Genomic DNA, 25,273 nt, shown 5'->3' on the forward strand with positions numbered 1-25,273 from the left:
GGCTGGTCTAATCATTATTTCCATGCCTGTAGATATGATGTGGTGCTTCTGTTGTGTATGATGTCATATGTATATATATATATATATATATAATATATATAGTGTGTGTGTGTGTGTCAGCAGAGCGTCTCTGTATCAGTATTCTGAGCGTTTCTCTCTGATTATCAGCCTCTAAACCTGACAGACATGTTTCTCCTCTCCAGGGAGGGAAAGTTGTGGGAAAAGAGCAAATTAAGAAAAGTGGGTTTTTCTCTTTTTTTTAAAGGCCTGTCAGAGCGGTGAAGTGGTGCCTCATGAAGCTTATCATTACTGAAACATGAATATAATTAGTTAATCAGACTCTGACCTGCTTTACCTGCTAAAATATGAACTGGCTTCTCATTCTGACTCTTTCTGTTCACTGATTCTCTCTGGAGATCTGTCGCTCCACATCCGTCTCCATCTTCTCCTCCCATCCACTCTACCACCTTAAATATCAGCTCTTACATTAAACTATTATCACATATTTCTGTTGGTATCATTATATTTGTCCAAACAAATGTACATTTAGTTGTACCAGACATTAAAATCAACAAGAAACTGAAGAAAAAGGTTGTAAAATCGTTTGTTCCATGGCTTTTTTTTGTCATTTTGTGTTTTTTTTAAAGTCATTTTTACATCTATTTTGATCAATTTGTTTCTAATTTCGATGATTTTGTGTGATTTACATCTATTTTTTGTCATTTTGTGTCATTTTTTAGTCATTTTTACATTTATTTTTGGTCATTTTGTGTATTTTCGATCAATTTTACATCTTTTTTTTTTCATTTTGTGTCTTTTTTTCCCGTCATTTTCACATTTATTTTTGGTAATTTTGTGTATTTTTTGATCATTTTTACCTATTTTCGCTCATTTTGTGTCTTTTTTGATCATTTTACATCTATTTTGATCAATTTGTTTCTAATTTGATAATTTTGTGTCTTTTTTGATCATTTTTACATCTATTTTGGTCAATTTGTTTCTATTCCGATAATTTTGTGTAATTTTTACAAAAATGACAAAAAAATGTAAAAATGACACAAAATGACCAAAAAGAGATGACTAAAAAACACACAAAATAGCAAAAAATAGATGTAAAAAATGACTAAAAAAACACACAAAACTATCAAATTAGAACCAAATGGATCAAACTAGATGTAAAATGACTTCATGTCGTCCCAACCACTTCTCTCTCTCTAACACTATAAGGCCCTGTGCTCTGTGAATGTAAATGATATTTCAGGCTCTTTCATCAGGCAGCGTCCTCTTAATGCTCAGTGAGCGATGCTGCCAGGACCACCAGCCACTTCCACTATTTTTACCCGTGGACGTGAAGCGTCTCTGGTCCAGGTTTCTGTTTCCAGCCTGTGAATCATGGAGCTGACACGCTGCATGCCTGATTCTTATTCTGGGCTTTTCAGGCTATAAATGCTGCGATGGTAACTGGAGCTGGAGCTGGAGGACCAACCTGACATCACCTGGACATACCGACTCTGCTACGACTATTTCTGAAATGTTTCAGCAGCTCCTGGATGGATGACGGCTCCACATCCCCAGAGGATGAATCACACTCTGGTAATCCCCGACTCATCGTCCATCATCATCATCAGGATGAAGGTTGTTGGACGCTTTAACTGGACTGTTACAATCAGATCTGGGCTTTAGTTCACAGGACTGGAATGTTCTTATAATTAAAAGGGAGTTTACTGTTTAATTTACAGCTAATTATGTCTGCTTTTAAAATTAATGACGGAAGCACTCTGACTTTTAGTCCATCTGAAATTTTCGTTACATTTCATTATTCAGCTACACGCATTATTAGTGATTTTATGTCTGTTTTTGGTAATTTTACTTTTTTTTTTTTTGGTAATTACCTCTTTCTTTGGTAATTTACGGTCTTCTTTGACATCTTTTTTTGTAATTTTTACGTATTTTTTGGTTATTTTATGCCTTTTTTTGGTAATTTTATATCTTTTTGGGTCATGCTTGCGTCTTTTTTTGGTAATTTTTAAATCTTTTTTGGCTATTTTATGTCTTTTTTTTGGTTATTTTACATCTTTATGTAATTTTTTACGTCTGTTTTGGTCATTTTTATGTCTTTTTTTGTTATTTTACATCTTTTTTGGTCATTTTCACATCTTTTTTAATTTATTTTTACGTCTTTTTTTGGTTTATTTTTACGTCTTTTTTTGTCATTTTTACGTCTGTTTTGGTAATTTTTAAGTTTTTTTTGGTAATTTCACATCTTTTTGGGTCATGCTTACGTATTTTTTTGGTTATTTTTACATCTTTTTTGGTTAATTTTTGCGTCTTTTTTTGGTCATTTTTACGTCTTTTTTTTGTCATTTTACTTTTTTTTGGTACCTGCATTAGAAAAAATAGGAAATAAACTGACCTTGTTGTGCTGCAATGCCTGATTTGGTGCAGGTTGTAGGTTTTATGGTAATTACGGGGAAAATAGAGACGGTTTAGAAGAATTACTAACAAATAATTAATTCTAGTTATTCTACAGCAGGTCTGCTGCTGCACATTTCTACATCTCTCCAGGCAAGGATTCCCATATACAGACATAAAAGGAGACTTTCAAGGAAATTATCATGAAATTAAAAATATACAAACAGACTCACAAGAACTGCAATCCAGTCCAATTTAAATTCCAGTTAAAGACCAAATATCTGCAGAACTAACGACATTCCCACCAGTCAGACCCTAACCTGAGTGCTCACACTGCACATGCAAAACAGAAAATTAAACTTCCAGCACATTTCAGACTCTGTTTTCTTCTTCCTGCAGGTGCATTGAAAAAAGCCAACGGATGGACTCAATCAGACCAGAATCCAGCTCTAAAATAAGTCATGGGGCTCAAAAACCGGCTCAAACCGGACAGTGCATGACCAGCATGGCCTTTTTAATCAAATCTGTAAAAACTACTGCATGAAAAGTGAACTCATCAGCACTTTGAGCATCATAAACTTGAGTTTTATTCCTGTTTGAAGTATAAAACCCTACAAGAGGTTTTAAGATCATTCTACCCATTTACCCAGTAATAAGACTAATAACACTGGGACCATTTATACCAACAATCCAGCCAAAATGTTCTAATTTAATCTGCTGATTATTAGATGAAGGTCAACAGCAGCTTCTCTGTGAAGCATTTCTACAATATTTGCAAAATAATAAGTGTCTAAGCACTTAAAGAACTTACATTATTATTTTTGCATATACAGACAGGATGAAATTTCATCCACATAAACACACACACACAAAATACAAAAAACACACATAAAAAAAACAAAAACACACACAAAATTACAAAAAACACAAATAAACACACAAAAAGCACAATTTTGTTTTTACAAAAAACAAAAAAAATGTGAAAAAAAATTAAAACACAAAAAAAACACACAGAACATATACATAAAAACCACAAAAAGTTACAAAAAACACAAAAAAATAACTAAAAACACACACAAAAACAAAAAACACACAAAAAATACCCCAAAATCACACAAAAACACACACAAAAAAAACAGTAAACACAAAAGATTGCATTAAAAATGTTGAAACACACACTGCGCTTTTGTGGACTCCAGAGAGTTAATGTGCTGATTATTAGATGGAGGTCAACAGCAGCTTCTCTGTGAAGCGTTTCTACTATATTTGCAGAAAAATAAAAAGTGTCTAAGCACTTAAAGAACTTACAGAACGTAGATGAAGCTGCTGGAAGCTGCAGACTCAGTCTTGTTTAACTGTAGAGTGTGTGTCTGTGTGTGTGTGTGTGTGTGTGTTAATGCTGCAGCCAACAGGTTTAATCATTGATCTTTAGCAGCCAGAAAGATTTGCATTGGAGCTTCCTCTTCCTCTTTTTAATGGTGGTGAATGGCAGCGATGATGAATGATTGAGGGAAGCAGCCTGCAGCTTTGGGCTGATTGTTGCACACATATGCTGTTGTGAGTCTGTTGGGTGTCAGAGTGTGTTAGAGAACACACAATCTGAGTCACACAGCAATCTGGATGGAAAAAGGCCTGCAGAGATGCATTCATTACCCGGCTGATGGATTATCATATGCACACACACAAACAATGACCAGTCTAAACCCTCTATGGGACGCATTATCATACCAGTAAAGACACATTATCATACCAGTAAAGAGACATTATCATACCAGTAAAGACACATTATCATACCAGTAAAGAGACATTATCATACCAGTAAAGACACATTATGATACCAGTAAAGACACATTATCATACCAGTAAAGACACATTATCATACCAGTAAAGAGACATTATCATACCAGTAAAGACACATTATCATACCAGTAAAGAGACATTATCATACCAGTAAAGACACATTATCATACCAGTAAAGACACATTATCATACCAGTAAAGACGCATTATCATACCAGTAAAGACGCATTATCATACCAGTAAAGACACATTATCATACCAGTAAAGACACATTATGATACCAGTAAAGACACATTATCATACCAGTAAAGACACATTATGACACCAGTAAAGACACATTATCATACCAGTAAAGACACATTATCATACCAGTAAAGACACATTATCATACCAGTAAAGACACATTATCATACCAGTAAAGACACATTATCATACCAGTAAGGAAAAATGTGTTTATTTGTATTAAAAAATACTAAATAAACATAATTTGAAGACTTTTTTTACATCTATTTTTGGTCATTTTGTGTCTTTTTTTTTGTCTTTTTTACATCTATTTTTGGTCATTTTGTGTCTTTTTTGATCATTTTGTGTCATTTTTTAGTAATTTTTACATCTACTTTTTGTCATTTTTACATTTATTTTTGGTCATTTTGTGTCTTTTTTGATAATTTTGTGTCATTTTTAAGTAATTTTTACATCTATTTTTGGTCATTTTGTGTCTTTTTTAGTAATGTTTACATTTATTTTTGGTCATTTTGTGTCTTTTTTGGTCATTTTTACATCTATTTTTGTTCATTTTGTGTCGTTTTTTAGTCATTTTTACATTTACATGTACAAAAAGAAACTAATTGACAAAAAAGACACAAAATGACCAAAAAAGACACAAAATTACCATAAAAGACACAAATTGACCAAAAAAGACACAACATGTCAAAAACAGACACAAAATTGACCACAAAAGGACACAAAATGTCAAAAACAGACACAAATTGACCACAAAAGACACAAAAGGACCAAAAAAGACACTAAGAGACACAAAATGACCACAAAAAGATACAAATTGACCAAAAAAAGACACAAAATGACCACAAAAATAAACTAAATGACAAAAAAGACACAAAACGACCAAAAGAAGACACAAAAAAGACACAAAATTACCATAAAAGACACAAATTGACCAAAAAAGACACAACATGTCAAAAACAGACACAAAATTGACCACAAATTGACCAAAGAAGACACAAAATGTCAAAAACAGACACAAATTGACCACAAAAAGACACAAAAGGACCAAAAAAGACACTAAAAGACACAAAATGACCACAAAAAGGTACAAATTGACCACAAAAAGACCACAAAAAGACACAAAATGACGATAATGGGGAACTTTTTTGAGGTGGAGCTCTCGTGAGTGAATGAGGCGTCCGCCCACGCTGCACCTCGCTGCCTATTGTTGGATTAGCTGGTTGTTGGAGGCTCTGCCAGCATGGAGACGGGTGGAAACACCCACTCAGCTTTACATCTGCTCCTCGGAAACCTTCGGTGATGTCACGGCAACTATACATCCATGAAGAGACGTGGATATATAAACTGAGACTCGCCTGCTTGGCTGAAGCTTTAATTCTATTTTTCTGTCACCATAGTTCCTCTATAGAGCTTTCATAATATACTCTCAAGAAATGACCCGTTTTCAAAAGAGCAACTGGAGTAATTTATAAGGCTTTTCATGTCCTTGGCTTTCTATGGCTTTTTAAAGTCACCCGTCTCTGGCTTTTAAGCCGAGTGTGTGGATTTTGTCACTCTGCCATCTTGACAAATCTCCCTTTAAAGTGTCTAAGGACACATTGAAAGATGGCAATGAGACAGCCCCTTTGGCTAATTGTGAACTATTTCCCCGATAAGAAAAGGCAAAAAAAAAAATCAATCAATATGCAGCACCGTTCCTAAACGCACTTCATTAAATGTTAAATAAACTAAAAGCCACAATGTGTCTGCAAAAAATTGATCCAGACTTGATGAGGACACCGGCGTCCTCATCAAGTCCATTGAGCTCGTAAAAATTCCATTAACTTTTTTACCAGGCATCTCTTTCGTCTCAGTTTCACAGATTCAAATCTTTTAATGGAGCTGGCAGCGGCGCTGTGTGGGTGACGCATTGCTAGTCTGTTGTGTGATGATGACTTGTTGCTCGCCGCCTTGGCTCTGGAAATAGTTGCACTGCAACGTCGTGTGCCAAACACAGCTCTGAGAGTCCCCGCTTCACCGGACTCAATCAGATAACTCACTGCCTCCCTTTGCTTTTATTTGTGCCTCTGAGTAATTAAAACACATGTGAAGATCTGCTTCGTGTTGCTGTCAATTCTCGTTAATACAGCAACTTTCTCTCATGTTGTTTTTGTTGTTATTGACGCTGTCAATCACTGACGGAAGCTGTCATTATGTCATTTTGCCCATAAATCCTGTTTTTATGAATACAATATCTCAGGAACACATTCAGGGAATTTCTTCAAATTTGGCCCAAATGTCATCCTGGACTCAAGGATGAACTCGTTAGATTTTGGACTAAGTCAAGGTCACCGTGACACCATGTTCATTCCATTTTTTGGTGCAAAATATCTCAGAAATGCACAAATGTCTGCTTGGACTCAAGGATGAACTTGTTAGATTTTGGTGGTCAAAGGTCGAGGTCACTGTGACTTCATATCAATCCCATTCTCTTGAACTCAATATTTTAGGAACACCTTCAGGGAATTTCTCCAAATTTTGGCACAAATGTCGTCCTGGACTCAAGGATGAACTGCTTAGGATGAACTGTTTGTGGTCAAAAATAAAGGTCGCTGTGACCTCATAGCCATCTCAATCACCTGAACACAATTTCTCAGGAACAACTTAAGAGAAAATATCCAAATTTGGCACAAACGTCTGCTTGGACTTAAGGTTGAATTGCTTAGATGTTGGTGGTAAAGGTCAAAAGTCCAGGTCACTGTGATATCATGTCCATTCCATTTTCACCGGACTCAATCTGATAACTCACTGCCTCCCTTTGCTTTTATTTGTGCCTCTGAGTAATTAAAACATGTGAAGATCTGCTTCGTGTTGCTGTCAATTCTCGTTAATACAGCAACTCAGCAACTGTCTCATGTTGTTGTTATTGTTATTGACGCTGTCAATCACTGACCGAAGCTGTCATTATGTCATTTTGCCCATAAATCACGTTTTTATGAATACAATATCTCAGGAACACATTCAGGGAATTTCTCCAAATTTGGCCAAAATGTCGTCCTGGACTCAAGGATGAACTGCTTAGATGTTGGTGGTCAAAAGGTCAAAACTTAAGGTCACTGTGACCCCATGTTCATTCCATTTTCTGGCGCACAATATCTCAGAAATGCACAAATGTCTGCTTGGACTCAAGGATGAACTCATTAGATTTTGGTGGTTAAAAGGTCGAGGTCACTGTGACCTCATATCAATCCCATTCTCTTGAACTCAATATTTTAGGAACACCTTCAGGGAATTTCTCCAAAAGCAGAAAGCATTTTTGGCAAAACCATAATACCTATCATTAATCCGACTTCACTTTGAGCGTCCTGAGTTCTTCCTGAACGTCTACATATGTTTGTTTTTTAAGAAAAATGAAAAAATAGCTTTGTTATTGCCCCGTGGCCCTAATCACTAAATGTGGGAGTAAGATTCAAATGCACGTATTGATTCCCGTTTCTACAACGAGCTGTGGCAACTCGACAAAAGCTCAAAGCCTCATGGGACTAAAAATTGATCTTTAATGTCTTTAACAGATTAAAAAAAAAAGACTTTTGTGTCTTTTTTTGTCATTTAGTTTCTTTTTGTGGTCATTTTGTGTCTTTTTGTGGTCAATTTGCATCTTTTTGTGGTCATTTTGTGTCTCTTAGTGTTTTTTTGGTGCTTTCGTGTCTTTTTGTGGTCAATTTGTGTCTGTTTTTGACATTTTATGTCTTTTTGTGGTCAATTTGTGTCGGTTTGTGGTCCTTTTGTGGTCAATTTGTATCTCTTAGTGTCTTTTTTGGTCCTTTTGTGTCTTTTTGTGGTCAATTTGTGTCTGTTTTTTACATTTTGTGTCTTTTTGTGGTCATAAGTACACTTAATGTCTTTAATATCTTTAACAGATAAAAAAAAGACATAAATACATATAACATAAGGCGTATGTCATCATAATAAAGCTGTAATGAGCTGTAAGAACACTGAAAGTCTCTGTTACAGCTTGTTTAAAACCCAACAACCCACTGAGTCCAGATATTTGTTTGCATGAAGATTGTTAAAGGTCTGTAAGATCGGCCTTTGCCCTCTGAGAGCCTGAAACTTGATAAACATGGCGAAGATCATTCGTTAGTGCCAAAAGTTCTTTGCCAAAGTTTGGAAAAAAATCTTTTCCAGCCTGTTCTGGTGAACCATGCTGAGCATGCCAAACCAACAAATCATTGGAAATTCAGAAAAACCCAACAATTTTTCACGAGTAAGTTCATTGGGAGAGAGAAAAACAAGTCAATTCTTGGTATGTGTTCTGGTAGAATAGAGTTGTAGCCAGAAGACAAAGCTTTGATTTTGGATGTTCCTGCAAAGAAATTACAAATTCAGACATGTGGATGTTTCGCACATATCTTCAACACATACTGGTCCAATCCAGTCACCATGGTAACAAGGTGGACACTCAAAGTTAGTGTCGCCAATTCAGAACCCGACTGAATGTGAAATATGGTCACAATATTCCATTCAGATCCTGTGTTTATGGCTTCAAATAATGTCCAGAAAAGTGTTTTTCTTCTCAACTTTTTGTATATAAAACATCACCATGGCAACATTTTGTCCTATTAGACACTTGTATTACATTTTGACATAATTAGCTCATGAATTCTTGAATTGTGGCCCAAATTGTGGTTTAAGAGGCCAAAGTGATGCTGCCGTTTGACCACCAACATCTAAGCAGTTCATCCTTGAGTCCAGGACAACATTTGGGCCAAATTTGAAGAAATTCCCTGAATGTGTTCCTGAGATATTGTATTCACAAAAACAGGATTTATGGGCAAAATGACATAATTTCTAATTGGTTCATCCTTGAGTCCAAGCCGACATTTGTGACTAAATGTATCACTTTCAAGAGATTGGGATGGATATGAGAACACAGTGACCATCACTTTTGAGCTTTTGACCACCAACATCCAAACAGTTCAACCTTGAGTCCAGGTGGACGTTTTTGCCAAATTTGAAGAAATTCCATAAAAGTTTTCCTCAAAGTATTGTGTTCAAGAGATTGTGATGGATATAACAACACAGTGACCATGACTTTTGAACTTTTGACCACCAACATCCAAGCAGTTCATCCTTGAGTCCAAGCAGACATTTGTGCCAAATGTAACAAAAGTCCCACAAGGCATTTCTGAGATATCCCTATCAAGAGATTGGGATGGAAATGAGAACACAGTGACCATAACTTTTGAGCTTTTGACCACCAACATCCAAGCAGTTCAACCTTGAGTCCAAGTGGGTGTTTGTGCCAAATGTAATGAAATTCCCTCAAGGCATTTCTGAGACATTGTGCACCAGAAAATGGAGTGGACATGAAGTCACAGTGACCTTGATTTTTGACCACAAACATCTTAGCAGTTCATCCTTGAGTCCAGGATGACGTTTGTGCCAAATTTGAAGAAATTCCCTTGAGGTGTTCCTTAGCTATTGTGCTTGAGAAAACGGTATGGACATGAGGTCACAGTGACCTTAACTTTTGACGTTTTGACCACAAACATGTCAGCAGTTCATCCTTGAGTCCAGGCCGACCTTTGTGCCAAATGTGGAGAAATTCCCTGAATGTGTTCCTGAGCTACCACAGTCATGAGAACATGATTTATGGCTGTGTGGTCAGAGGAATAATGACATAATGACAGCTTGGGTCGGAGCGTGACTCTGTCAGAAACAACAACAACATGACAGTGACGGGACAAACAAAAATAAACCAAGGCAACATTCCAAACCGTTCATGCCACGGTCTGAATATATCAGACGCCTCATTCACCCATGAGAGCTACAGCTAAAATAGTTCCCCTATTACCCTGTCAGTTTGTGTCTTTTTGTGTCTTTTTGTATTCTTTTGTGGTTATTTTGTGGTCATTTTGTATCTTTTTGTGGTCTTTTTGTGTCTTTTTGTGGTCAATTTGTATCTTTTTGTGGTCATTTTGTGTCTTTTAGTGTCTTTTAGTGTCTTTTTTGGTCCTTTTGTGTCTTTTTGTGGTCAATTTGTGTCTGTTTGTGGTCATTTTGTGTCATTTTGTGGTCAATTTTGTGTCTGTTTTTGTCATTTTGTGGTCAATTTGTGTCTGTTTTTGACATGTGTCTTTTTTGGTCAATTTGTGTCTTTTATGGTAATTTTGTGTCTTTTTTGTGTCTTCTTTTGGTCATTTTGTGTCTTTTTGTGGTCTTTTTGTGTCTTTTTGTGGTCAATTTGTATCTTTTTGTGGTCATTTTGTGTCTTTTAGTGTCTTTTTTGGTCCTTTTGTGTCTTTTAGTGTCTTTTTTGGTCCTTTTGTGTCTTTTTGTGGTCAATTTGTGTCTGTTTTTGTCATTTTGTCTCATTTTGTGGTCAATTTTGTGTCTGTTTTTGACATGTTGTGTCTTTTTTGGTCAATTTGTGTCTTTTATGGTAATTTTGTGTCTTTTTTGTGTCTTCTTTTGGTCATTTTGTGTCTTTTTTGTCAATTCGTTTCTTTTTGTGGTCATTTTGTGTCTTTTTGTGGTCAATTTGAGTCTGTTTTTGGTCAGTTTGTGTCTTTTTTTGGTCAGTTTGTGTCCTTTTGGTATATTTGAGTCTTTTTTGGTCATTTTACACCTTTTTTGGTCATTTTGTGTCATTTTGTGGTCATTTTGTTTCTTTTAGTGTCTTTTTTTGGTCAGTTTGTGTCTTTTTTGGTCATTTTGTGTCTTTTTGGTATATTTGAGTCTTTTTTTTGGTCATTTTACACCTTTTTTGGTCATTTTGTGTCTTTTTGTGATCAATCTGAGTCTGTTTCTGTCATTTAGTGTCTGTCTGAATTCCTGCAGACGCCTCATTCCCTCCTATAAAAGTTCCCCTCTCGCTGCTCCTCCATGTTATCCTGTTATCCAGGTGTGACTAGCACTATGAAATCCCTTTAACTTCTTTTATGTTGTGTTAAATTTACCAGACGCATCAGAATTAGACATTACAGCAATTATGTAAATCCTGATAATCTGAGTGGCTCCGACACAAGAGAAAAGACACTTTAAGGCACCTTGAGGCATTAAACATGAAGCCCAATTAACAGCAGGTGATTAGTATTTGTCTCGCTGTGATGAACTCCTGATGAGGAGCAAAACATTGATCCTCCTTCTCCTCCTAACCAACACTTCATTCTGTTGATTTTCAGTGTCACAGATGCTACACTGCCCCCCACTGGCCACCAGCAGCCATTACAGCCTGGGTCAGGTCATGACGAGGAGAAATATTTAACTTATGGAACTAATAATTAATGCCTCAGCCTCATTTTAATGAGCTTCTGCAGAATAATCCCAGAGTTTGCCATTCTTGCTGACTGACCTATTTCTGTGCATATTTGCATGCATGTCAATTACTAAACATGGCGTGCATGAGAGCTTCTGAGAGTTAAATAATAATTAATGCCTGAAGATTCGAATGAGCTTCTGCAGAATAATTGAACGAAGGTCATTTAAAGCATTTTTTTTGTCATTTTATGTCTTTTTTTGTCATTGTGAGTCTCTTTTCGTCATTTTAAGTCTAATTTTGGTCATTTCATGTATTGTTTTGTCTTTGTAAGTCTCTTTTGGTAATTTTAAGTCTAATTTAGGTCATTTTACATCTTTTCTGGTCCCTTTAAGTCTAATTTTGGTTCATTTTATATCTATTTCGGTCCTTTTACCTCTAATTTTGGTTCATGTTTTGGTCCTTTGATGTCTAATTGTGGTTCATTTTACATCTTTTTTTTGTCATTTTAAGTCTAAATTTGGTCATTTTAAGTATTTCTTGTCATTTAACTTTGTTTTTTGTCATTGTAAGTCTCTTTTGGTCATTTTAAGTCTAATTTTGGTAATTTTAAGTCTGAATTTGGTCATTTAACGTCTTTTTTTGGTCATTTTATGTATTTTTTTGTCATTGTAAATCTCTTATGGTCATTTTATGTCTAATTTTGGTAATTTTACATCTTTTTTGGCCATTGTAAGTATTCTATGGTCATTTAACTTAGTTTTTTTTGTCATTTTACGTCTTTTTTGGCCATTTTAAGTCCAAATTTGGAAATCTAACGCCCTTTTTTGTAATTTTACGTCTTTTTTTTGTCATTTTAAGTCTAATTTTGGTCATTTAACATCTTTTTAACATTTGCTGTTAGAGTTTTAGCAACCGCACCATAACTTTCAACCACAATCGCTGCAGCAAATCATATCATGCAGTCCCTAAATACTACATGCAATAAATAGTTAAAAGGCTTGTAAGACAAATATGTTGCGAGATGCACGACTGAAGCTGAGAATGCATGACAGTAAATCCCCAAAGTTTCCATAGACTGACCTATTTCTGTGCATATTTACATGCATGTCAATAGTAGACATGCGTGCATGAGTGCTTGTGAGAGTTGCAGCCCTGGTGCATGATGGGATATGACCCTGTGTTACTGTTTCACCTCGTCTGCATCAGTATCTGAGAGCAGAAGGTCAGACAGACGTAGTAAACACCAGGAGAGCGTCTCTGGAGGACAGAAACGCTCTCTGGACTCCAGATAAACGTTTCATCGTCCACTGATCCACTGGAACACATCAGGAACTGTTACCATCCAATCACAGCGCTCCGTTTGGATAGACGACATGGGCCACAGAAAGAAATCAACAAATATTAAGCTCAGCCTACTTTTTTGGTCATTTTGTGTCTTTTTTGGTCATTTTGTGTCTTTTTTTGGTCAATTTGTGTCTTTTTTGATCATTTTTACATCTATTTTTGGTCATTTTGTGTCTTTTTTTTGTCAATTTGTGTCTTTTTTTGTCAATTTATGTCTTTTTTGATCATTTTTACATCTATTTTTGGTCATTTTGTGTCTTTCTTTGGTCAATTTGTGTCTTTTTTGGTTATTTTGTGTCTGTTTTTGTAGTTTTGTGTCATTTTGTGGTCATTTTGTGTCTTTTTTTGTCATATTGTGTTTTTTGTGGTAAATTTGTGTCTTTTTTGGTCATTTAGTGTCTGTTTTTGTGTCTTTTTTTGGTCAATTTGTGTCTTATTATGGTCAATTTGTGTCTTTTTTTAGTAAATTTGTGTCTTTTTTAGTCAATTTGTGTCTATTTTTGTGTTTTTTATGGTCAATTTATGTCTATTTTTGGTAATTTTGTGTGTTTTTGTGGTCAATTTATGTCTTTTTTTGGTCAATTTGTGTCTTTTTTGGGTCATTTTGTGTTTTTTGTGGTAAATTTGTGTCTTTTTTGGTCATTTAGTGTCTTTTTCGTCATATTGTGTCTTTTTATGGTCATTTTGTTTCTTTTTTTGGTCATTTTGTGTCTTTTTGTGTGATTTTGTGTCTTTCTGTGGTCATTTAGTGTCTGTTTTTGTGTCTTTTTTTGGTCAATTTGTGCCTTTTTTGGGTACATTTGTGTCTATTTTTGGTAATTTTGTGTGTTTTTGTGGTCAATTTGTGTCTTTTTTTGGTCATTTTGTGTCTTTTAGTGGCCAATTTGAGTCTTTTTATGGTCATTTTGTGTCTTTTGGTGCTCAATTTGTGACTTTTTGTTGTCAATTTGTGTCTTTTTTGTAATTTTGTGTCAATTTTTCTTCATCTTGTGTCTATTTTTGGTTTATTTGTGTCTTTTAGTGATCAATTTGTGTCTTTTTGTGGTCATTCTGTGTCTTTTTCGTCATATTGTGTCATTTTATGGTGATTTTGTGTCTTTTTGTGTGATTTTGTGTCTTTCTGTGGTCAATTTGTGTCTGTTTTTGGCATATTGTGTCTTTTTTTGGTAAATTTGTGTCTATTTTTGTGTGATTTTGTGTCTTTCTGGTCAGTTTGTGTCCCTCCCGCTGAGGTTTCTGTCCTCAGCTAGAAGCGACCACCGGGGAACTCGTCCGTCCTCGTTATGACTGATGGCTGTCCAATGATATCGCTCCGTTTGAATCAATGAAAACGGGCGCAGAAAGAAAAATACAGAGCATCATCAAATATTTAAAAAATCTAAGCCGGAGACGAGGTCATGTTTTATAACCAGCCGGTCCTCTTCCTCTCTCTGGGAATCTGGGAACGCTGCCAGGACGCTCCATTAACACGCAGAGAACAGACAGGAACGCCACAAACACTCACACACAAAGACAAGACTCACCATTAGGTCCTACGCCAGCACACACACACAGTTAAAGAAGATTCTCCTTATCTTTTCTCTCCCCGGGGAGGAAAAACACCCTGTAAGACACGAATCTAACGGAAATAATTGTTATATGTCAAGAGGGAAAGGTGGGAGTGAATTATTAGGATGATAATAACTGAGACTTCCTCTCATCTCGTCTTTTTTTGGTCAATTTGTTCCTTTTTTTGTCATTTTGTGTCTTTTTGAGGTCATTTTGAGTCTTTTTTCTTCATTTTGTGTCTTTTTTTTGGTCACTCTGTGTCTATTTTAGTCATTTTGTGTCTTTTTTGGTTATTTTGTGTCTTTTTTTGTCAATTTGTATCTTTTTTTGGTCAATTTGTATCTTTTTTTGGTCAATTTGTTAATTTTTTGGTCAATTTGTGTCTTTATTGGTTATTTTGTGTCTTTTTTTTTGGTCACTCTGTGTCTATTTTGGTCAATTTGTGTCTTTTTTGGTAAATGTGTGTCTTTTTTGGTTAATTTGTGTCTTTTTGAGGTCATTTTGTTTCTTTTTGTGGCCATTTTGCATCTTTATTGGTCATTTTATGTCTTTTTTTGGTTAATTTGTGTCTTTTTTTGGTTAATTTGTGTCTATTTTGGTCAATGTGTGTCTTTTTTGGTTAATTTGTGTCTTTTTGAGGTCATTTTGTTTCTTTTTGTGGCCATTTTGCATCTTTTTTGGTAATTTTGTGTCTCTTTTTGGCCAATTTGTTTCTTGTGTCTTTTCTTGTCATTTTGTGTCATTTTGTGGTCAATTTGTCATTTTTTCTTGGTGACCCCAAACAAATTGGAGAAAAAAAAAAACTCAAGATATCAGACATTAGATTATCAAAAGAATAATATACACAAACTTTATGTCCCTTTAAAGCTACAATAATGCATTTTTGTCCACTAGAGGGCAGCAGAAACAAGCTGTAAACACACTGACATATTATCACCTGTTGAGTTGATGTTTATTATGTTTTACACATTCATCAGACAGGAGCAACCACAGAACTCTGTCCAGGATTTAATCTCCTTTCAGCTTCGTTTCTGGTCTCAGATTTAAAGAATCTGAGTCTTTTAATGTGGCGGGGCTCCCTGTGTTCCCTCTCTGCTCTCTAACTGGGTTTGAAAAGAGTTCAGAGCTTTTTCACACCAAACAGCTGCTTGTTGCTGCTGCAGGAGAGAAACACAAACAGGAAAACCAGCAGAAAGAGAAAGAGAGAGAGAGAGAGTCCATGGATCCTTATCTGTCACATTAAACATTCTCTTTATCTATTGTTAATATGAATAAACACTCATTTCACTCTTTTTTCAATCAATTTGTATGTTTTTTGGTCAATATGTGTGTTTTTTTCTCACTTTGTCTCTTTTTTGTGGTCAATTTGTGTTTTTTTGTGGTCAATTTGTGTCCTTTTGTGGTCGATTTATGTCGTTTTTTCGCTCAATTTGTGTCTGTTTTTGTCCTTTTGTGTCTTTTTTTGGTCAATTTGTGTGTTTTTTGGTCAATATGTGTCTTTTTTTCTCACTTTGTCTCTTTTTTTGGTCAATTTGTGTGTTTTTGTGGTCAACTTGTGTGTTTTTTGGTCAATTTGTGTCTTTTTTTCTCACTTTGTGTCTTTTTTGTAGGTAAATTTGTGTCTGTTTTTGTCATTTTGTGTCTTTTTGTGGTCATTTTGTGTCTTTTTTTGGTCAATTTGTGTCTTTTTTTGGTCAACTTGTGTCTTTTTTTGGTCATTTTGTGTCTTTTTTTGTTCAGTTTGTGTCTTTTTTATTCACTTTGTCTATTTTTTTGGTCAATTGGTGGTTTTTTTGTGGTCAATTTGTGTCTTTTTGGTCAATTTGTGTCTTTTTTTGGTCAATTTGTGTCTCCTTTTTCTCACTTTGTGTCTTTTTTGGTCAATTTGTGTTTTTTTGTGGTCAATTTGTGTTTGTTTTTGGTCATTTTGTGTCTTTTCTTGCTGAATTTATTTCTTTTTTGTGAATATTTACACGCTCAGGACATTACAGAGCTAAAAAAAAGGGAAAAAATGTCAAAACCAACAGATAGAAAGAGAAACAGAGAGAGTCTGTGGATCCTTATCAGTCACATGACAGCGTCTCTTGATCTATTGTTAATATGAAATAATTTACTGCAGCAGCTTTAATGGCTCACACACTTTAAACACTCAACACAAACTGATCAGTGACTGTGAGATATCAGAGTAACGGTCAGACAGATAGAGCAGCAGACGGATAATAAAAGCAGAGAGGAGCTCTAATCTCAAACACACTAACACTGAAACACTGAAACACTGACACACTCAGCCTGAACACACACTTCATGTTCCAAGCTGCTTTAAGCATTTAAAAACCACTATATACATCTGATTTATTATTACTATTGGTTCATTTGTGTCTTTTTTGGGTCATTTTGTGTCTTTTTTTGGTTAATTTGTGTCTTTTTTTGGTAATTTTAGGTCTAATTTTGCTTCATTTTATATCTATTTTGGTCCTTTTACGTCTCATTTTGGTCATTTTGTGTCTTTTTTGTAATTTTGTGCCTTTTGTGGTCAATTTGTCTCTGTTTTTATCATTTTATATCTTTTTTGGTCAATTTGTGCCTTTTTTTGTCATTTTAAGTCTGATGTTTGCTTCATTTTATTTCTATTTTGGTCCTTTTACGTCTCAATTTGGTAGATTTTATGTCTTTTTTGTAATTTTGTGCCTTTTATTGGTCATTTTGTGGTCATTTTGTGCCTTTTATTGGTCATTTTGTGGTCATTTTGTGCCTTTTTTGGTCATTTTGATTCTTTTTGTGGTCAACTTGTGTCTGTTATTGTCATTTTGTGTGTTTTCCTGTATGTATTTTTTGTCATTTTGTGTCAGTTTTTGTCATTTTGTGTCTTTTTTTGGTCACTTTGTGTCTTTTTGTGGTCAATTTGTGTCTGTTTTTGTAGTTTTGTGTCTTTTTTGGACAATTTGTGTCTGTTTTTATCATTTTGTATCTTTTTTTGGTCAATTTGTGTCTTTTTGTGGTCAATTTTTGTAGTTTTGTGTCTTTTTTGGACAATTTGTGTCTGTTTTTATCATTTTATATCTTTTTTTGGTCATTTTTTTGTCTTTTTTGGTTAGTTTGTGTCTTTTTTTTTTTATCAATTTGTGTCTTTTTTTGGTCATTTTGTGGTCAATTTGTCTCTGTTTTTATCATTGTGTGTCTTTTTTTGGTAATTTTTTGTCTTTTTTGGTTAGTTTGTGTCTTTTTGTGGTCATTTTGTCTCTTTTTGTGGTCAATTAGTGTCTTTTTTTGTGAATATTTGCACGCTCAGGACATTACAGAGCTAAAAAAGAAAAGAAAAGAAAGTCCTGTGATGAAAGAGGAAACAGCTGAGGTAGTGTGAGGATAAACTAGAGTTCAGCTGGACTGGAGAGCAGGAGAAACCAGACGCTGCTATCTTTGCCTCTTGGATCATTAAGCGCTCTAATCTGTAGCGTTTTTTCCTCTGTGAGGATCCAGATGTGACTCCAGCAGATCCTCGTCTCTCTTTTCTCTTCCACCAGCAGCCCACGTACCAATTACAGCCTTATTTTAGACCTGAGCCACAGAGACCCCCAGAAATAGTCCTTAAATAACAGGGTGTCACATATCAGCAGCTATCTGTCCCTGGGAACCACATCCCCCACAATGCACTGCTCCCTGTGTGGAGTTTCCACGTTGAGCTCATTGTCCTTGGAGCCGTTTGGAGGGTTTTAGGGGTTTAGAGCCACATTAGGAGCTAGAAGTAGGTCATCATGGAGGTTTTCTCTCTTTATGACCCACACGACACAGATTTTCCTCTCAGAGACGCCAGCTGAGACGGAAAACCAGAAACCAGCCTCCTCTTTCAGAGCTGGAAGAGTTTTTAACACAACAAACTGACGGAAAACCCCAAAATAGAAGAATTCAGATCTCTGACTTTACTCTAGGGAGTCTGGGGCTATTATTTTAGTCATTTTGTGTCTTTTATTAGTCATTTTGTATCTTTTTGAGTCTTTTTTTAGTCATTTTGTATCTTTTTGTGTCTTTTTTTAGTCATTTTGTGTCTTTATTGTGTCTCTTTTGGTCATTTTGTCTCTTTTGTTGTGTCTTTTTTAGTTATTTGTGTCTTTTCAGTCATTTTGTGTCATTTTGTGTCTTTATTGTGTCTCTTTTGGTCATTTTGATGTGTCTTTTTTAGTTATTTTGTGTCTTTTTTGGTCATTTTGTGTCTTTTTTTTGTTATTTGTGTCTTTTTTTGGTCATTTTGTGTCTTTTTTCGTCTTTTTGTGTCTTTTTTTAGTCATTTTGTATCTTTTTGTGTCTTTATTGTGTCTCTTTTGGTCATTTTGTTGTGTCTGTTTTAGTTATTTTGTGTCTTTTTTGGTCACTTTGTGTCTTTTTTTGTTATTTGTGTCTTTTTTTAGTCATGTTGTGTCCTTTTTGGTCATTTTGTGTCTTTTTCTGTCATTTTTAGTCATTTTGTGTCTTTTTTTTGGTCTTTTTGTAGTCTTTTTGTGTCTTTTTTGGTCATTTTGTGTCTTTTTTTGTTTTTTCTTAGTCATTTTGTGTCTTTTTTTGTCTTTTTGTGTCTTTTTTTGGTCATTTTGTGTCTTTTTTTAGTCATTTTGTGTCTTTTTTGTATTTTATTGGCTTAATATACTTATTGGGTTTCATTTATAAAAAAAAATGTATAATGACTTTAAATTTATCATGTTTTTATGTTAAATCTTGAACAGAAAAGTAACTAAAGCTGTCAGATAAATGCAGTGAAGTAGAAGTATAAAGTTACATAAAATAGAAATACTCAAGTAAAGAACCTCAAAATTGTATTAAAAGTTGAGTAAATGTCCTTAGTTATATTCCAGCTCTGCCAGCTGAGAGTGAAAACCAGAAGGCCGGCCTCCTCTCCTCTCAGACTTTAAGCATTTTTCACAACAAACTGGCGGAAAACCCCAAAATACCAGCGACTGAATCATATCAGAGAAAGATAAGCAGCTTCCTGTTTTGCCTTTCAACGGCCGGAGTCATTACATAAAGCAGCGTGTAGCGTTTCACCACCAGAAACTGGATCTGAGCAGCCTGAGGCATGACCTCACCGTCACTTTAACTTTCTGCAAAGTTTCTATTTGATGCATTCAGCACAAATCAACCACAAGGCCCAGCAGCAGCAGCTCTATCGCTCAATTTAGCTGCAGAAAAGTGGAATTTACCTGCTTTAAAAATGTGCAGCGGCGTGCAGAAAGTAGAAGAGCATAGAAGTAGTACTCACAGTGTTTGCAGGCTTCTCAAACATCCTCTTCAGATTATCAAGTGGTATGTCGAACCTCTCGATCCTCTTGGCAGCCTGCAGGTCCTCTCGGAGCACCGCAGCGTCTGAAGCCGGTACCTGAGGCCCGGGGGGAGCCGAGGAAACAGAGCCCGAGGTCGCCACCGACACCTCCTCCTCTCCATTTCCTGATTGAATTTCCATTGTTGTGGAGAAACCGTATATCCTCGCCTCGTCTTTTCCCTGCAGGTTGGAGGAAGTGTGCTGTGTGAAGGGGTGAGAAAGTGACGGAGGGGAGTTATGAGATGGAGAGTCTGAGTCTGGAGGCTTTCTGGCTCTCTGTGCAGGATCAGAGAGGGGCTGGATGCAGGAAAAGAGGAGGAGGAGGAGGAGAGAGAAGGAAAGTTCACAAGGGAAGTTTTTCCCTCTCTCCCTGCCCTGTAATTACTCATGCATACACAGAAGCCTGTAAACTCACATGTGGCTCAGAGGAGCAAAGTGAGATACGACCGGAGGAACACAGAGAGCTGCCAGAGGAGAGAGTTACTCTCAGTTAGTTGTCCTGTTTCTGCAGATGTTTTGTCTTGTTTCTGCAGAAACATCCCAAAGCATCTGCAAAAACACAACAAAACATCTGCAAAAACATCCCAAAACATCTGCAAAAACACAACAAAACATCTGCAAAAACATGACAAAACATCTTCAGAAACATCTGCAAAAACATCCGCAGAAACATCCCAAAACATCTGCAAGAACATCTGCAGAAACATCCCAAAAGATCTGCAAAAACATGACAAAATATCTGCAAAAACATCTGCGAAAACATGACAAAACATCTTCAGAAACATCTGCAGAAACATCTGCAAAAACATGCTAAAACATCTGCAAAACACAACACAACATCTGCAGAAACATCTGCAAAAACATCTGCAAAAACATGACAAAACATCTGCAGAAACATCTGTAGAAACACTCTAAAACATCTGCAGAAACATCTGCAAAAACATGCTAAAACATCTGCAAAACACAACACAACATCTGCAGAAACATCTGCAAAAACATGACAAAACATCTGCAGAAACATCTGTAGAAACACTCTAAAACATCTGCAGAAACATCTGCAAAAATACGCTAAAACATCTGCAAAACACGACAAAACATCTGCAGAAACACAACAATACATCTGCAAAAACATAACAAAACATCTGCAAGAACATCTGCAAAAACATGACAAAACATCTGCAGAAATACGCCAAAACATCTGCAAAAACATGCTAAAACATCTGCAAAAAACAAGCTAAAACATCTGCAAAAACACACGAAAACATCTGCAGAAATACGCCAAAACATCTGCAGAAACACACTAAAACATCTGCAGAAACATCCAAAAAGATCTGCAAAAACATTACAAAACATCTGCAAAAACATTACAAAACATCTGCAAAAACATGGTAAAACATCTGCAATAACACACTAAAACATCTGCAGAAACATCCCGAAACATCTGCAAAAAAACAACAAAACATCTGCAGAAAAATAACAAAACATCTGCAAAAATATCTGCAAAAACACGACAAAACATCTGCAGAAACACACCAAAACATCTGCTCTAAAACATTTGACTTAAACATCTCCACTGTGTGCTGCTTTATACTTGAGATATATTGTTCTCGTTAATCCTCATTTATTTGAACGCTGCAGCTCCGGGTTACTTCACAGAGTAAAAATATATGTTCACTAATAAAACGAGAAGCTTTATAATAAGTTAAAACAGCCAGCAGGATATAAAGAGTTCAAATTAAATACATATCAACTGCAGGAAGCTTGTTAGCTCCCATAGCTTTATTTTACTTCTTTAGGAGCAAAATATATTTATAGAGAGAGAGAGTTTACATCTGTCTGCATCTGTTACCATAAAGAACTGAACTTAGTTAATAATATAAAATGGTTAAAGGACTTTAACAGTCAGGAGTTAGCAGCTTCACATATCAGCAACTAAAAAATATTAAATCTTTTGAGGCCCATGTCCAATTTACAATCTTTTTTTTAATTGTATTTTAATGTTTGAGTCTGACTTTTAATAGAGCTTTATATTTATTTATTTAGTGTAGTTTTTAATTTGATTTTATGATAATACTTATTGTTTTATATCATTGTTGTATTATTATTATTTTTAGTATCAATTTATTACCTTTTTAAAAATCTATTTATTATTGTCTTTTATTGTTTGAGTCTGGCTTTTAATAGCTTTATTTTAAAAGCATAAAAAATTAAATTAGGTTTTATAATGATGATTATTGTTATTATTATTTATAATTATTATTATATATTATTTTTTATTATTTTTATAACTTTATTAGCAGTATATATATACATTTTTTTTAAATTAGGTTTTATAATAATAATAAAAAAATATTTTATCATTATTTTATAAATATTATTATCTATTATTTTTTATTTTTTTTAGTATCAATTCATTTATTTTTAAAAAATCTATTTATCATTGTCTTTTGTTGTTTACGTCTGGTTTTAATAGAGGTTTTATAATAATAATTATTATTATTGTTTTTATTATTATTTAATAATTATTATTATCTTTTTTATTTTTTGGTATCAATTAATTTCCTTATTTTTTATTATTCATTCTATTGTTTAAGTTTATTTATAGGATTTTATGAGGTGTTTTCTCACTTTAAATGTATTTAAGAGATTTAACGCAGTGTTTCCTCTCTTGTTGTTTTTACTCTGCGAGTTTTTAATTGTTATTGAATGTTGTTGTTGCTGCGACTATTAATCATTAATTCATTTCATGCTTGGTTTGTGGACCTGTGGGGGGTTATTGAGTGTCACATTGTGTTAAAAAAGTCTGATTGATTAATTGTTGATGCATGAAACAAATAACTTTCACCTTCCTTTGTGTCTCACTGCTTTATTATTATATTAAAAATAAACCTAAGCTATAAATAATTAACAAATGATCAATATGAACATTAAAACCTTTGCTAAAATGTTTAAACATTACTGTGAAATTAAACATTTGCAGGAAATTAAATTAAATAAAGTAAAAAAAAGTCAAATATTTAGAATAATAACAGGATTTATGGTAATTTTTTGTATTATTTCACCCTTGAATGTCTCAGAAAAGGCTTAGAATATGACTTCAAGTCATTTTTACATATTTTAATAAGGTCAGAAGAACAAAATATCCAAAAGCAAACAGATTTTTTCCAATTATTACTGTTTCACATCAGGCCTAAAGGACTTTAAACACAAACTGAGCAACAGAAGGCAATTTTAAAAGGCCATAATAAACTCTGCTTTATGTTTTTAACACCAGGACCAGCTCTCATTATTCCTGAACAAATGAAGGAAGAGAGAGACTCACCCTCCCTCCATCATGCTGGATTTATTGTTCAGGTTTCAGAGCCACACCAGCGTTTCCTCTCAGGGTTTTCCTGCTGCAACAAAAGGGAAATTAACACATTCAGGCGGTTTCCTCTGCAGCTCACATTTCAGCTGTTGTCTCATTTAAACCTTCCGTTATGTTTCTGTTTCTCAGGAACAGCACCAAGAAACCAAGAAATCCCCATAAACATGGTTTATATTTCATCATTAACCACCAGATAACCGTCCGTTTAAAGGAAGTTGTGTAAACTAGATCTGATCGGTCAATATTTTGGGCTTTCAACGTCTATTTTGTTCATTCGGTGTCTTTTTTGGGTCAATTTGTGCCTTTTTTGGTAATTATTACGCTTTAATTGGTCAATTTGTATCCTTTTTTAGGTAAATTTGGGTCTTTTATGGTCATTTTGTCTTTTTTAGGTCAATTTGTTTCCTTTTTTAGGTTAATTTGGGTCTTTTATGGTCATTTTATGTCTTTTTTGGGTCAATTTGTATCCTTTTTTTCGGTCAATTTGGGTCTTTTTTGGTCATTTTATGTCTTTTTTGATCAATTTGTACCTATTTTGGTCATTTTGTGTTTTTATTGGTCAATTTGTGCTTTTTTAAAAATCATTTTGTGTCTTTTTTTTTCCAGTCATTTTACATCTTTTTTTGGTCATTTTATGTATTTTTTTCTCATTTTGTATTTTTTTTGGTCAATTTGTGTCTTTATTGGTCATTTTACGTCTTTTTCGGTCTTTTTATGTCTTTTTTGTAGTCAATTTGAGTCCTTTTTGGGATCATTTTACAGATTTTTTTGTCATTTTGTGTCTTTTTTTGGTCAATTTGTGTCTTTTTTTGGTCAATTTGTGTCGTTTTTCTGTCATTTTGTGCCTTTTTGGTCATTTTCTGTCTTTTTTAGTAAATTTATGTGTTTGTTTTTTTTGTCATTTTACACCATTTTTGGTCATTTTGTGTCTTTATGTTGTTGTTTATGTCCACCATCTCCTAAAAATAGCAGTTGATTTGACCCACAGCAACAAAACATGTGACGTTGGAATAAGTGACAGCTGCAGTGACACATTCTCTGCATTTATATATATATATATATATATATATATATATATATATATAAGACAAGTGAAGTGATGGAGAGGAGAGAGTGACAGCTTCGTTAGAAACAGTCTGTCAGAGAGGAGAATAGAAACATCAATAGAGAGAGAAAGGAATCCAGATAATCCAGTCCTAATGAATGAAGCGTCATGATATATGCATCTGATAGTACTGTGTCACTACATTATTCAGAGAGGACCAGAGGTGTGTGTGTCACTTTCAGCTGGATCCTGTGTCCAGTGTCACTTTACACCACTTACTCACATATACAAGGCAGAAAAAAATGCAATCCTACGTCTGATTACTGCGTTCTGGATTTCCATTTTCGACTGAAAAAGGTCAGCTGTGAGAGAAAATAGGACGCTGAGGACATAATGGGATAGCAGGGCTTCCCCGTGACACGCATCTTGATGTGCTGCACAGTGAAAGCAGATACTTTACACGCTGGTTTAAGTGGAATTCAGTGTGAGGACAAACATAATGCAGCCTGACACAAAGCTCCAGAGCAGCTTTCCTGTAATACAACAAGACAATATTTCAGCCCTAGTGGGGCTTTAGAGAGACGATCTGCTGCACATCCACCAGGGTAAAAACACTGTCTGCTTCCATTAAATTAAATATATTGCAGGTTGTGTGTTTGCTCCCATGTCGAGCTGCTGGCCGAGCTCTCCGGGCGCTTCAGACTGAAATACGATTCCTCGCATGAGATGAGAAGACGGAAGTTACTATTCTCATTTTATTTTGTCTAGAGAGACGTATGCATAGAGTAAAATGTTACACTACAACATCAAAAGAAAAACTATCCATCCATCTATCCATCTGTCTAGGAATACAGATGGGACTTTGACCCAAGAGAAAAGAAAGTACTGGAGATGACCAAGAACAGACATAAAATTACCAAAAAAAGACGTAAAATGACAAAAAGGAGACATAATATGCTAA

General features: G+C 34.9%; 1 protein-coding gene across 1 annotated transcript in view; it reads right to left on the minus strand.

Moving 5' to 3' along the window:
* xirp2a (xin actin binding repeat containing 2a) overlaps positions 1–25,273 on the minus strand; it is a 133,633-nt gene that overhangs the window by 83,093 nt on the left and 25,267 nt on the right. The window contains exons 3-4 of the mRNA XM_059328320.1: positions 23,223–23,295; positions 19,841–20,101 (exon numbers count right to left, since the gene is read on the minus strand). Of these exons, the coding sequence (XP_059184303.1) occupies positions 19,841–20,041 (201 nt within the window). The 5' untranslated portion in view covers positions 20,042–20,101; positions 23,223–23,295. The remainder of the gene's footprint in view (positions 1–19,840; positions 20,102–23,222; positions 23,296–25,273) is intronic.

This window comes from Centropristis striata, chromosome 24 (genome assembly GCF_030273125.1).
Source record: "Centropristis striata isolate RG_2023a ecotype Rhode Island chromosome 24, C.striata_1.0, whole genome shotgun sequence".
In the NCBI taxonomy this organism is placed as follows: Eukaryota; Metazoa; Chordata; class Actinopteri; order Perciformes; family Serranidae; genus Centropristis; species Centropristis striata.